The sequence below is a fragment of the Palaemon carinicauda genome, chromosome 9 (assembly GCF_036898095.1).
Source record: "Palaemon carinicauda isolate YSFRI2023 chromosome 9, ASM3689809v2, whole genome shotgun sequence".
Classification (NCBI taxonomy): Eukaryota; Metazoa; Arthropoda; class Malacostraca; order Decapoda; family Palaemonidae; genus Palaemon; species Palaemon carinicauda.
Window position 1 is genome coordinate 72,416,226 of NC_090733.1, and position 15,156 is coordinate 72,431,381.

General features: G+C 39.0%; 1 protein-coding gene across 2 annotated transcripts in view; it reads right to left on the bottom strand.

Annotated features, from left to right (window-relative positions):
• Hmgs (hydroxymethylglutaryl-CoA synthase) overlaps positions 1 to 15,156 on the bottom strand; it is a 254,176-nt gene that overhangs the window by 65,069 nt on the left and 173,951 nt on the right. For both annotated transcript variants that reach the window (XM_068380076.1, XM_068380077.1), the window contains exon 9: positions 13,513 to 13,745. In XM_068380076.1, the coding sequence (XP_068236177.1) occupies positions 13,513 to 13,745 (233 nt within the window). The remainder of the gene's footprint in view (positions 1 to 13,512; positions 13,746 to 15,156) is intronic.

Sequence of the window (15,156 nt, forward strand, 5' to 3'; positions counted from 1 at the left end):
AGAGTTCTCCTCTACCGCCTTAGCAGTTGCCTGTTCTGTGACTACAGCTTCTCATCCTAAGCTATGTACCTCTTGCTGCAGTCTTGACTCCTTTGCCTGGTTAGTCTGTCTTGGCAGAAGTGTCGCCTTCTGTCCCTGCTTCCAGTCTTGTCAGCTTGAGTTTTTATAGCATTGGATATGTGTTGGCTATGGGACATTCCCTATGCCACTTTAGGTGCAGCCTTAAGACTGGTCATCTGCTCCTTCTCCTCTTCCATTTCTGAGGAATATTGTCTTCTGAAGTTGGTTGATTGGATCCCGCCTGGTTGTCAGGATATCCTTTGAATTTCTAATTCTTGGCATCCTGGCCATCCTGTACGATTCTCATTATCTTATAGGCTAAAACCCCCTCTTTTCATGAGTTAATGATAATGACCAGATCTTTGCATGTTTTCTTATTTGCTGCCTTTCATTCCTGTACTTCTCCCCCGGATTATGGATCCTTCCCTATGGGATTGTCCCCTCTCTTCTGGTCGACTTGACAATGCCTCTGCCACATTGTGTTGACATGCCTGGGGTGTTGAAAGGTCAGTTTATACATGGTTGCTAGAAATATCTGCTGCCTTAAACCCAGTTACTGCCGCTTCGGTGGCAGTTGTTGCTGGCTTAGGCAGTATGATAATTGAATTTGCCATCTAAGGTTGTCTAATTGATGTGACCCTTTCCTCCATATTCCTACCCCACTGTCATTGATAGTTTTTCATAAATCTCCAATGATTTCTGAGCTGTTTGGCATGAGCCTCCATTGTTTTGTAGTCTTAGCCATATTATAGTGGTAGGAATATCTATGCCAGGATTATATTTAAGAATAATTTTTCTGTAAAATTTTTATATATGCTTACTTCAAGAATGAAATTTTTATAATAATTTGTGCTCATTGAAATTTTTCCTTCTTTATAGGTTGCCAATGAAATGGAGTGTTCAACGGTCACCTGTACCAGGCGAGTCAAGTTGCCCAGTGGCCACAAGACTTGACAGAAATATGCGGTCTGTCATGTTTCCAAAGGGTCTCTTGCAATCTGGGAACCTACTAACTGTCAGGCTTCCAGAAGATCTCTCAAAAAGGTGCCCCTTATCTTCCTTCTATAGAACTTAAGAACCTCCTCTTTCCAAAAGCTGTTTTTTGGTCACCAGTTATCAATGGTTCAACTCCCGCCGGTACCAGTAGATCACGCGGATGATGAAGTTCAGGACGCTTTGCAAGTAATGAGCCCAAACGCCCACAACATGTCAACAACTTCTGTGACGTCAGACAGGGAGAGGATCCTACTAACCTCAGAAGCCTCTGAGGAGTCATTAGATGTACATTAGTTGAGTACAGTTCCAAATACGTCTTCAGTTGGTTCCCCGATTCCTGCAGTTCAGGCCCCAGCTTCTACTTTGACCCCTGTTCCTACATAGGACAAACCTTTGTTTCCAGGTCAAATGGAATATATGGTGTCCATGAAAGCTTTCATGGAAAACCTAAATGCCAAACATAAACGTGGTCAAGCGTCCCTAGTGGCGAAAATAAAAGCTTTACAAAAGGCACCTACTTCTAAGGCTCCCCCAGCTTCGAGCCTACCTGATTGCACAGTTAAGAACCCTTGCCATTATGCTGAGCATATGGCCTTAAGTGAAGGGTACCTCAATACCAGAGAGGGTTTGGGTTCTAAGCCAGTCTCTGACTTGGAATTCTTCCCATCGATTGATAGTTATACTTAATGTTACTTAAGGGTTAACTCGGAAGCGTCCATTAGGAATGATACGATCCCTAAGGAAACAATCATCCTGGACCACAGCACGGCTCAATCTCTTGTGGTTAAGAAACCAAAGACGGCCGAATTCACTAATACTGTACTCAACTTTCTGCTTTCGGCAGGAAGCAGGCCACCTTTGTAGCTCCCAAGGTATACTGACTTTCCATTTGCCTCTAAAAGCTTAGAGGCTGTAAAGGAAGCAGTAGTAGAGAGTAGACTATGGCCAGTGCTAGAGGAGTGCAAACCTGTCTCCCCAGCCCTTCCTTATGATTCGGACAGTTGGGAAGATGTCCAACATACTTTTACTGTTGGAAAACTAGATAAAGACATTGGAGGCAACCAGGTTAATGAGAAACTGCCAAGAATTCCAGAATCCCTATCAACTCTTTTGCTACAAGGATTTGCTACTGGAGTTCTATACGAGATTTGTCATTATCGGATTTACACGCTCACTTATCCTATAATAAGCCACATTTCCATGTTTGTTTGCTTTACTGCTGATTACAGAATAATTTTTTTTGAAAGTTTGCTTTATTCTCCAATGTATTTCATTCTAAACAACCAAAATGTTTTTCAATTCATTGGTAAGTGGTTATAGAATATTTTGAAAAAAAAGTTTTATGTAATTATTTCTAAATAATAGTGAAACACTGTGATTTTGTGTAAAATAACTTTATATTCATTGAAGTGATTATGTTATTCTGTTATAATTCCACAATAAATAGCCGCCAAAAGATATAAAACTACTTGTTAGTAATAATGAACTTTACATTGTACATAAATGTAATAAAAATATCCTTTTATTTCCTTTGACACAGGAAATATTCTAAAATCTATAATTACAGTAGGGTCCCGAATTAAGCGTGTTCGAATTACACGATTCCCCTTTTCCGCGATCGCTATTTTTCAAAAATAAATTTTCTGTATCTGCGAGGCTGTTCAAAGTTCGCGAGTCAAGCACTACAAAATGTATCAAATCTATTGTCTTTTTAAGTATATTGGTAGCCCTAAATACGGTGATTTATAATAAATGTTACAAAACAATATTAACATTACATTTCATTAACATAATTTCATAATGAATAGCCTATTTAAGGATAAAATTCCACATCAACAATGAAATCAACTGTTAACTGTGCGAGTCCAGCTGACAAAATGTAAACAGAAATGTGGTTACGTTCTCGGCAATCTTTATCTTTCTCCAACCTTACGATAATTGTAATGGTAGTGTTAATGATGGTATATTAAAGCATTATTTTTGTTTAGTACAGTATACGTATTTAAAAGCCTTATTTTTCCCTCTGGGCGTTCAAGGTTTTCACGAGTAGACTGGGTTCGTTTATCGGCAGTGAATAGCCTAAACTTCGGTAACGAGTCGTCAATATTTTGTCATATTTTAAACAGTATACATTTGATTTGCAAACATAGAGAGAGAGAGAGAGAGAGAGAGAGAGAGAGAGAGAGAGAGAGAGAGAGAGAGAGAGATTTGATGGCAGAAATCTCTCTCTCTCTCTCTCTCTCTCTCTCTCTCTCTCTCTCTCTCTCTCTCTCTCTCTCTCTCTCTCTCCGTAAGAAATAAAACCATAGTTCACATATGGCAACTTGAGTTTAAGAATGAAACCAACATGAATATTGTTAGTTGTGGCGATCAATTCCTCGCTTCAGGGGGTACACGAAACAAAACACGACATTCAATTACAACAGCTGATTCTCTCTCTCTCTCTCTCTCTCTCTCTCTCTCTCTCTCTCTCTCTCTCTCTCTCTCTCTCTCTCTCTCGTTATACAATACTTACAAATAGATGAAGAAACCAAAATCGGTTTTCTTGAAGTGTCAATTAAATACAAAACGAAAAAATTATACCGTGTATACATCCATTTCAATCATAGCTTAAAACAGGGTTAAAAGGTATTCTTTTAACCCTGGCTTAAAATACGGTAACCGATTTCGTCCGCAAACCACTATTTTTTAGGAAACACCATTCTATTCCAGAAAATTTTTACTCTTTAAATGTCAATTGCGCTATAATAAAACATGTACTTATGTTGTTAAATTTCGGGTGTGTTTTAAAAATCGAGTATTGCTAACTTATTTTTGTTTTACTTTTGGCTGTGATCACATCAGCTGATGTCTAGCTTCCGCGCGAATACAATAACAAAGAATTGTTTACACCATTTCTTAACTTATTCAAACCATCTATACAGTTAATATTACATAAACACCAATGTGTTATAACCTATCATATTTATTGTTTAGTACTTTAAAACCATCCCCTCTCTCTCTCTCTCTCTCTCTCTCTCTCTCTCTCTCTCTCACATCGAACGTTATAGCGGTAACCTAATTGTTCGGTGACTTTAAAAATAGGCCTAGTACTTTCTTCTTTTACCTTTTTTGCATATGGATTCATAATTGAGGTGGGTACAAGTTGACTTATAACTGAAGTTAGGAAAAGTATTTTGGATATGGAAAGGACAATTATCTTTCGTAACAGTTTAGAATTATCGTAAGTTATCACTCTGTCATTAGCGGCAGTTTGCTATTGTGGATTAAACGCATAAGGAAAAAAAATTTCCAGCTTTGCTACGAATTTAGGAATTTATATGGATACGGTAAGTAAAATATTTGTAATAACATAATGTTTACTAAATGTTTGTAATATCATTAGTTATGACTTAGATCATGTGTGTTTAATGCATTTGTTTGTTTATTATGATCGAAGATGGAGCGTAAACAAATGGAAGGTTTCCGTTTCAGGCGGCATCATAAAGAAAAACATTTCATAAATGGCATTCATTTCATTTATTTGAAAGTTCTAATAAAAAATAATTAGAATATTGGTAATAACAAATTCAACATATAATCTATACTTGGTAAAATTGCTGTCAATTCAAAAACACAGATGTATAAATGCGTCTGTTTCTTCGTTGTGATCAGAGATAAACGTAAACAAAACATTGGTTGTCGTTTTCTATTGTGCTTTTTAGCGTGTTTAGGAAACGCATGATATAAAATTGCCTTTATTTTTATAATTCTGGATTTTCAATCATACAACAAGCTAGTCTATAGAGTGATGGTTTTGCTATTCACCAGTTGTATTATACAATAGATATGACTAACATTAAAATTTGTCTGTATTTTGGGTTGTGTTATAACGGGAAATATATGGTGTTTACACCTATCCTGGTTGTAATTTTAACCATTTTTCAAGTTATTAGAACTTTAAAGTATATTAAATGTTTTATTTATTTACAAGAACAATTTGATATTATAAAGAAATACAGTATAGTACAAAGAAAGTATTGGAAATGGGTAGTAAACACATTTGAATAGGCAAATTGCTGGTTGCCATGGCCGCAATGGAATTATTTCTGTTAGTTGTGTGTTTCGAAATTCGCGATTTTCCATTTACACGAGGTCATTAATCGACCAAATTCTCGCATAATTCGGGACCTTACTGTATAAGGTACGGTGAAGCACTGCGATTTATGTGTAAAATCTTTTTATATATTTATTCAAGTGACTATGTTATTTCGTAATAATTCCACGATAAACAGCCTTCGAAAGAAATAAAACTACTCGACAGTAATAATGGAATTTACGTTACACAGAAATATAACAAAAATATCCATTGGTTTCCTTAGACACAAGAAGCCTTTTATAATGTATAATTCCTAAGGTAAAAATACGATAAACGAGAGAGAGAGAGAGAGATTTAGTTCATTAGACATAAGGTTTGTTCTTTTGTTTGCGATTCCACCTCACGTGTGACTGTGACTATGAGCTGGATCATTCCTGTTTTGGGTATTTCACAAGCTTGCAAATACTGTAAACAGCGCATGTAAGAACATGACGAATATTGGGTAGAAACGAGAGAATGGCAATAAATGGAAATAATCACAATAGGCAAACTTTTACTCGTGAAAACAATGAACAATACTTACAGTATATGAAATATATAAAATACGAAGATGATGATATAGTAGAAATGATAGTTGAAAAAAGGAATAAAATAAGAAAAAAAGATAAATCTCATCTTCTGTCAACTATTTCCTTTACTGGTAATATTAAGTTTTTGGCTCGTTTGTGGGACTTATAGTCGAGGGCAGGGATAGTTTCTCTGTTATTATGAACACTGTGGCAACACAGAAAAACAATAAAATAGACCTTACATTGTCATGAATGAGGACTGGAATCGCAAGAATTTTGGTTGGTGGTAGGATAGCAGTTTCCCAATTTGGGGTGTCAAGGGGGGGTGAGTAATACCTAAGGTAGGGAATGTTGCTATTGGCTAGAGTGATGTGATTATTTCATGGTAACATAAAAAGACTAAAATAGCTCTTACATATCCAGAAAATAAAGGCTAGAATACCAAAAAATTTGTTGGTTGGCTGATGACAGGAGGGGGTGGGGCTAACATAAGGGAGAGTTGATTCTTTACTGAAATTTCCACAAGTGTGAACTTGTGTGACATACAGCCATGTCCTATACGCTTTCATAGCTTATGAAAATTATTATAATAATGATAACAATAATAATGATAATTATAAGGATAATAAAAAAGAAGATGACGTTATCCTGACGTCTCCTTGCGTACTACCAGGCATGTTTTGATGTGTATCAACGTCAACATAGTGAAGGAGTTAAGGGAAAAATTGAAAGCCAAAGAGAGACTGCCTGCCTCTTTATCCTTCCAACCTTATCTAGAGATGCTAATTGGAAACTATTCCAAATCAGATCTCTTCCTGGTCTTGGCAAAGACTCACCTGGCCATGTTCCACAGAGATCTCCATGCTTTCTTCCTAGTTAGAAGAGCATGAACAGAACATGTCCTAGCCGTAGCGACAATCAGGCATGAACCTAGAAAACTGGGGGAAAGACCTCTTTCCCAAGAAATTGGTTAAGGAAGTCATGGACAAAGAGACTCAGGAAAATAAGAGCTTTATATAAAAGTGGGGTATGTCCTCTAAAAGGAAATTTACCCCCTGAGAAGGACCTCAACCCAAGGGCAAGAAGCCTAGAAGACACTTTATCGGAAGGAAATCCCTTCCTGTCATGACAGCCTCAGTTTCTGCCATTCCTCAGACTGTGTAAACGGTTCCCAACAGTGTGTATCACAGTCTCAGCCTTCAACTCTGTGTATGAGAGAGCCACCACTACATTTCTACCTGTCAAGAGCTCAAAAGAAGAGGGCCAGTGGCAGGGGAAGGTCTGGAAAGGGTGGTCAGGTCAGTCTACAGGCCGAGGAGATTGAGGCAAGGCAGTTAAAGAAGCAGGTCCTTCATAACAACTAGGAGCTACTGGTAAGGGGATGACTTTACCTTTTCAGGGATCGATCCCTGGCCTCACGGCATAGTCTCAAAAGAAGTATGCTGGAAATGGAGATAAAAACCACCCCAGTTCAAGAGGTTCTTCCAACCCACAACCCCATTCTTGGAGAATTATGTGCAAGATCTTCTCCGGAAGGAAATCATCCATTGCACAAAATCCATGAACCTTCAAGGGCGGCTATTCTGCGTGCCCAAGAAAGATTCAAACACTCTTCAAACTCTTCTGAACTTGTCCCCACAAAATAAATTCATTCTGAACGACAAGTTCCAGATGCTGACTATCTTGCAAATACAGAGCCTACTACCCCAGGGGGCCTACACCTTCTCCATAGATCTTACAGACGTTTAGCTATGCCTTTCGGGCTCAGTATAGCTCCAAAGATTTTCACAAAGCTAGTTGAGGCCATCGTCCAAAAATTATGGAACAGAGACCTCCAGGTGATGGTGTACTTGGACGACTAGCTAGTCTCCGCTGCAACAAAGTCGGAATGTCTTCTGACAGCTCAAGAATTCATGAAATTCCTACAGTATCAGGGCTTTCAAATCAGCCTCGACAAGTCCAGGCTGTCTCCGGCTCAGGAATTCCAGTGGCTAGGACTTCACTGGAATCTAAAGCCAGACAGCCTCTCTTAAAGAAATCACAAACTCTGTTAGGGGCTTACTTCATTCAAGAGTACTAACCAGGCGGCAACAGGAAAGTCTTGGGTTCACTGCAGTATGCTGCTGTGACAGACACAATCTTAAAAGCAAGACTCAAAAATGCAAACAGAGTCTGGAGAAGAAAGGCATCAAATGCTCGGAGAGATCTTCGCCACAAAACCCCGGTCTTACTGCGAAAGCAGCTCAAGCCATGGTCCACTGCCAAGAGTTTATCGACACAAGTCCCTCTGCAGTATACTCCTCTTTACATGACAATTCACACAGATGCCTCGGAACAAGGCTGGGGAGGACACTCCCCTTCCAAGAAATTACAGGGTCGGTGGTCAATTACATTTTGGAAATTTCATATCAATATTCTGGAAGCTTTGGCAGTGTTTCTGACTCTGAAGAGACTGGACCCGAAGATGAAATTACACATAAAATTAGTCACCGACAACAGGACGATAGTTCACTGTATCAATAGACAGGGCTCCGGGTCTCCTCAAATCAACTGTGTGATTCTAGCCATCTTTACTTTAGCAAAGCGGAGGAATTAGCATCTCTCAGGAGTTCACCTTATAGGGGTTCGCAATGTGATGGCAGACACCCTGTCAAAATCCAAGCCTCTGGGAACAGAATGGTCTCCGGACACAAAATCACTCTGTTTTATTCTAGAGCAAGTCCCGGAACTGCAAATCGATCTCTTTGCGACGAGCTTCAACAAGAAGCTTCCCCGGTAGTTAGCACCAAACTTAAATCCAGAAGCGACAGGAATGGATGTGATGTCCCTGGATTGGAACCAGTGGTCTCACATCTACTTATTTCCACCATTCAACCTCCTAATGAAAGTCCTGAACAAACTGCGGACTTTCAAGGAAACAGCGGCTCTAGTGGCTCCCAAGTGGCCCAAGAGCATTGGTATCCTCTTGTTCTGGAACTCAAACCTCTCCAGGTCCCTCTACCATCTCCAGTGCTGTCCCAGGATGTTCAACAGAAGACTGTCTTCGCTTCCTCTTGGATAACGAAAACCCTTCAGTTCGGAGTTGCAAAGAAGAGGATTGACTTCATAGAAGAGTACAAGTCCAACACCACGAAATGACAATATTTGTCTTCCTGGAAAAAATGGGTTGCATTTCTATGGGCTTCTGTATTTCTTCCTTGATTTCATTGCATGATCAAGGTCTGGCTCTACAACTATTGCCTCATGTAAGTCAGTACTAACTAGACCCATTGCTTATGCTTTTGATATTGAACTCAATAGCAAGCTGTTCAAGAAGATCACAATGGCTTGTGCTAAACTGAAACCTATTTCATGGTTGTTGGATAAGGTTCTGCACTTTGCCTCTTCGATAGATTACGCCTCTACCTCTCTGAGGGATCTTACTCAATAATCTATCTTTTTGCTTGCTATGTGTCCTGGTGCTAGAGTCAGTGATTTTGTAGCCCTTTCAAGGGATGATGGCCACACTGAATTCTCAAAATCGGGGGAGGTAAATATTTACCCAGATCCTGCATTCTTGGTGAAAAACGAACTTCCCACAAACCGCTGGGGCCCCTGGAAGATTGTTCCACTAAAGGAGGACCCTTCTCTGTGCTCCATGGAGTGCCTTAAGGCCTATCTGTTAAAGAGCCGAGCCTTTAAAGGCGATCAACTTTTTAAAGGGGGAGACGACAGGATCTAATCTTTCTCTGAAACAGCTAAGGTCCAAACTCACCTATTTCATCAGAAGGGCTGACCTTGATAGTATACCATCAGGTCGTGACCCTAGAAAAGCTGCCTCTCCCTCAAATTTTTTTCCAATCTCTGACCTTCAAAGATTATTTATGTCATTTAGAAGAGATTGAACACTTCGTAGTGGCCGCTGGTAGTGTGATTAAACCAGCTTCTTAAGTGTTGTGCATGGAATCTTATGGACTGTATAATTGGAACTTCTCAGTCTACATTGTGCAAAGGGATTAATGTTCTTTTCAATGTACTATTTATAATTGTGATGAGTCAAAAGTGATATTTTCCTTTTATATCATGAGCGTTACTATTTTACTACTCTGTTACATAATTTTGGGGTCTGAAAACTTTGGTTTTCTGTACATATCTACTGTATATAATGTTGCATTGATTACTGTTACATTTATGAATCTTTGGAGACAATAGAAGACTACTGTTCCTTTTGCGTTTCATTTCATTGGACCTACTGTACAAAATAAAAGCAGCGTACCTCAATTTTTACCCCTCCTTTTACAGACTTCAGTCTTTTCATCTACTGGAGACAAAGATCTTATTCACAGTGAGTGGAACTGTGATATTGATTTCCTTTGTTCCTACTTTTTACAAACATATTGCTTGTGCTCATAGCTTGGTACCATAGGTATCAATGCTAAGGGAAGTATGGTTGTGTCTATGAGGTGTAAAGGATTAAAACTCTCTCGACCACAACTGAGAATAATAATTCTCTAGTACTCTTCCATCAGGATGACAAGGTTTGAGCCAAAATATTTATTTTGAAATAGGAAAAATCTATTTTTGGGTGAGATAGCCATGTCATCCTGATGGCCTGCCCGTTACTTTTCCTCCCCTCCCAATTCTCAGTGTGAGGCCTTGCATCGTGAGATGGCTGCTCCTGGAATGGCTCGACAGGAAACGTGTTAGTTGTAGCACACTGAAATCGGGAGTTGTAACGGCTCTCTCACCCATATCCTTTGAGACAAGGTTAATTCTATTCGGGGAAGGATAGCTCTGGTTTGTTTTAAAACATGTTCCTGGTGTATACACGATATCTCTCGGGATATTCGCTCAGGAGGATAAAACTCCGTGATAACTCTACAGGTAAAATTCTCTGGTATATCACACACAGAAATATCCCAAGAAGAAAGTTGCCATTGAGGAACTTCCATCAGGACGACATGGATCAAACCCAAAATAAATTTTTCCAAATTAAGATAAGAATCAGCAGCTGAAGACCAGACAAGAGAACAATACTCAAAACAAGATTGATCACCAAAAATCTTAAAAGACTTTCTAAATAAGCCAATTTTTTGTGCAATTGAAGATTTCTGACCTAATGTGTTTCTCAAAAGTAAATTTGCTGTCCAGACTCCCACTTAAAATTTTAAGTCATAAGTCATACAGAGTTAAAGACACATTATCAATGCCAAGGACTGGATGCTGAGGAGACACTATTCTTGACCTACTTACAATTATACTTTGAGTTTTGTGAGGATTCAACTTCATGGCCCATAATTTGCACCATGCACTAATCTTAACTAGATCTCTATTAAGGGATTCAGCAACCTCAGATTTACATTTAGGAGATGGAACTGATGCAAAGAATGTAGCATCATCTGCATATGCAACAAGCTTGTGTCCTAGGCTAAACCACATGTCATGTATATATAGTAGGAAAAGTAATGGGCTAAGAACACTACCCTGAGGAACACCAGATATCACATTTCAACAATTCTTTGCAATCTATTACTTAAAAACTCAATACTAATGATAAGAAATGACCCACCCACTCCCAACTGTTTGAGTTTGAAAACAAGGGCCTCATGATCAACAGGGTCAAATGCAGCACTAAATCAATACCAATCATACAAACTTCCTTACCACAATAAAGGGATTTCTGTACAGCTTTGAAGAGGTACGAAGTAATTAATAACCACAAAGATATGTAACCTACCAGAGGTTTCTCTCTTAAAGAGCTGCCACTAGAGTGCTATGGGGTCCTTTGACAGGCCAGACAATACTACATTAGATCCTTCTCTCTGGTTATGGTTCACTTTCCCTTTGCCTACACAAACACCGAATAATCTGGCCTATTCTTTACACATTCTTCTCTGTCCTTATACATCTGACAACACTGAGATTACCAAACAAATCTTCTTCACCCAAGGGGTTCACTACTGCACTGTAATTGTTCAGTGGCTACTTTCCTATTGGTAAGGGTAGAAGAGACTCTTTAGCTATGGTAAGCAGCTCTTCTAGGAGAAGGACACTCCAAAATCAAGCCATTGTTCTCTAGTCTTGTGTAGTGCCATAACCTATGTACCATGGTCTTCTACTGTCCCTTGGGTTAGAGTTCTCTTGCTTGAGGGTACACCCAGGCACACTACTCTATCTAATTTCTCTTCCTTATGTTTTGTTAAAGTTTTTATAGTTTATATAGGAAATATTTATTTTAATGTTATTACTATTCTTGAAATATTTTATTTTCCTCGTTTCCTTTCCTCACTGGGCTATTTTCCCTGTTGAGGACCCTGGGTTTATTGCATCCTGCTTTTCCAACTAGGGTTGTAGCTTAGCAAGTAATAATAATAATACTAATAAGAGGTTGCCACCTATGATGTACAGTACAAATCCGGAAGGATCTGACCTGAAGCTCCAAGAGTTTGTTGTCTCCAAAGGCATGATGTCAGCAATAATCCTTAAGAGTTCAAGTAGTTACTGGGTCATCCTCCAACTACAGCATTAGGAGGAACAAGAGAGACCCCAACGAGAGCTGCTGCTGGGGGCATGAGAAACTGTTGGTGCATTACCTCCAGATTCTTGGAAAGGATAACCAATCTTAATCCTCAACTGTAAACTCTCAAAACTGCTCTCATTCAAGCAGTTACTGGGTCACCCTCCTGTTTCATCTCTTGTAGGCTGGCAAAGAAACATGAACAAAGATATGCCTCTTTAATAAGAGGTTACTATACAAACTGACGGCTCAACAGAGACAAACAATATTCGTTACATACATATAGAAGAAAAGTATTTACAAAACTCTCACTTGTTTATTTACATTTGAAACCACCTACCCTTACAAATAATTTCCAAACAACCCATTACATAACTAGTAATCAAATAAATATGGGCAATTGGAGGTATATCACACCTCCTACTCCAGCATTAGGTGGAACGAGGGAGACCCCAACAATTCTTGTAGACTCTCGATGAACCATTCCTTACCAGGGAGATATGGAAGCCGTAGGGAAGCAGGAGTAAAGGCTCCCCCGGTGGTAGAAGCCATCATTTCCAAAGGAAAGCGTTGATGTCCATGAGTCGAGCATTCTATCTGTGAATTATCTTTAGAGCGACCATCACTCTAACTCGAACGTCCTCCGGAGGAGAACAAGCGAGCAGTCAAAGAGGAAGGACCACCGACGGCAAAGAAAGTCGGGATTTCTTCACCTTCGGGCAAAGCCCCAAAGGAAAAGAATACCTAGACCTCCTTTATGCCACCAGCCAACTTCATCCTCTGGGAGGATGGTTAGTCCTACAAACAGAGACTCTGCATACATGACGACTCTAGAATGAGAAAAGTCAAAAGACCAGTTTGGTAAAGGGGGAGAGAGAAGGGAATGTCCTCACTCCTCTGAGCCAAAAGCAAGTGGCTACAGAACATGGGTGTGTGTGTGTGTGAGCTGGGTAGCCAGTACTACACCCTAACTCCCAACGCTAACTAGCGGTGGGGTAGCTATACCTTGCTAAAAGTCTTATGGATAGTCTTCCAGCTTTGCCTAAAGTATATTCCCTAATAAAGAGCGAAAGGGTTTGTATTAGGGACAGAACAAGCTAATTTTCTAACATGATTTAAAATATTTGTCTAAACGCAATTTGAATTATTACAACCACTAATACCACCCAAACTTAAAAATGACTGAATGCAGATTAGTAAAGCTATTTAAATGAAATTTGTAAACATATAACTAACAATGTTTTCAATCTCTTCTTCAGAATGGCACTGGTATGGAAAGAATCCTATCTTCTATAGATTCCTTCATCACCCACCTTTATGATGGGTTTCCTCCCTCAACTTCATCGTTTCAGCAAAGACATGAGGCTGTACTTCGGTGCGAGAATTCAGTCTCGAGTGTAGATCGCTCAAAGATGATACGAGTTCTGAGAGTCGAGACCCAGGGCCAACATCATCCGTAATTCGCAATGAAAACATAGTTGCTGCTAATCCAGACCCATATGAAAACAACAACACACGCTTGCCTGCTAAGGATTCCCCTGTATTGCTGTGAAGAAATTTTGAAAATCAGATAAAAAAAAATCATAAACTCACTATTCATATTGTTCATGGAAAAGTTGATACTGTACAATGATTGGTTAGATTCTTTATATGTAGACTGCCTGGCATTTGACTGGATAACAAGACCATTACAACATAACATGTAGTGATAAGTTCTTAAGTTATTCAAAAATAAAAAGGATTCTACTTCATATTAATATCAATGATTTCTGTACTCGCCTTCAAAGCATCAGTATAAACATGAAAGCACCAGTTTCATGACCTCATAGAATAAAAAAATTGTTTACACTCCTACGCTTTCCTTCTCCGTTTCATACAGCTAGAACACTTGTGTCTACGACATACGCCGATCGACAGGGTTGGCGAGAAACGTCAACTCAGATAAGAAGACAACACACAACCAGGCAATAAGTTTTCTATGTTGTGACAGCTTCTTAAAATCCCAAATTTAATTTTGTAAGTAATTTGTAATATTCCTAGCCATACAAACCTGAGTTCTTTAACATGAAAGCTGGAACTCAAATGTTAAAATTTTGACGAGGAGCAGACATAGTATTCCCGTTTATCATTCTGGCCCTTTGGCTTTTGTAGGTTCTTATTCTTTTTGTATTAAGAGAGAATGCTTGGGTTGTCAGTAAGCCTCCTGAGTTTCGGCCAAGCAGAAGGCCCAATAGGAGTACCATCAGGAATTCTCGTGATTCTATGAGATCATAATGATTGGTCTTTACCCGGGTATCCTGGAAGGGGAAAAAGTTAGCCCAGTTTTAACTGATATGGGAAAGCCTTTTTCCAAGGTTGGGGTGACAGATGGTTATTGGATTGCAATCCATTCCATTCACCTTCATCTGCGGTTCACATTCCGGTAACCAGCTACCACAAAAGACCCTCTCAAATAATAACTTTTGAAATTAGTAATTTCAAAGCTTCTGGGGACGCAATTGACAGAGGTCTCCAGTATTTTCACAGGTTTTTACAACAGGTTGTTTTTGGTATGTAAGACATCATAGAATTGGAGATCAGTGGTAGATGTACCAATTATTATTATTATTACTGGCTAAGTTACATCCCTAGTTAGAAAATCAGGATACTACATGCTCAAAGGCTCCAACAGGGAAAATAGACCAATGAGGAGCAGAAACAAGGAGACAAACTAGATATTAGAAGTAATAATAAAAAATACAAAATACACCAAGATCAGTAACAACATTAAAATAGATCTGTCATATATAAACAATGAAGAGGGAATTACGCCGATCTGTTCAACATAAAACATTCACTGCAAGTTTGAACTCCTGAAGTTCCACAGAATCAACTGCCTGATTAGGAAGATCATTCTACAATTTTGTCACAGCTAGAATAAAAATTTGGAATATATACTTTGTAGTGTGAGTCATATG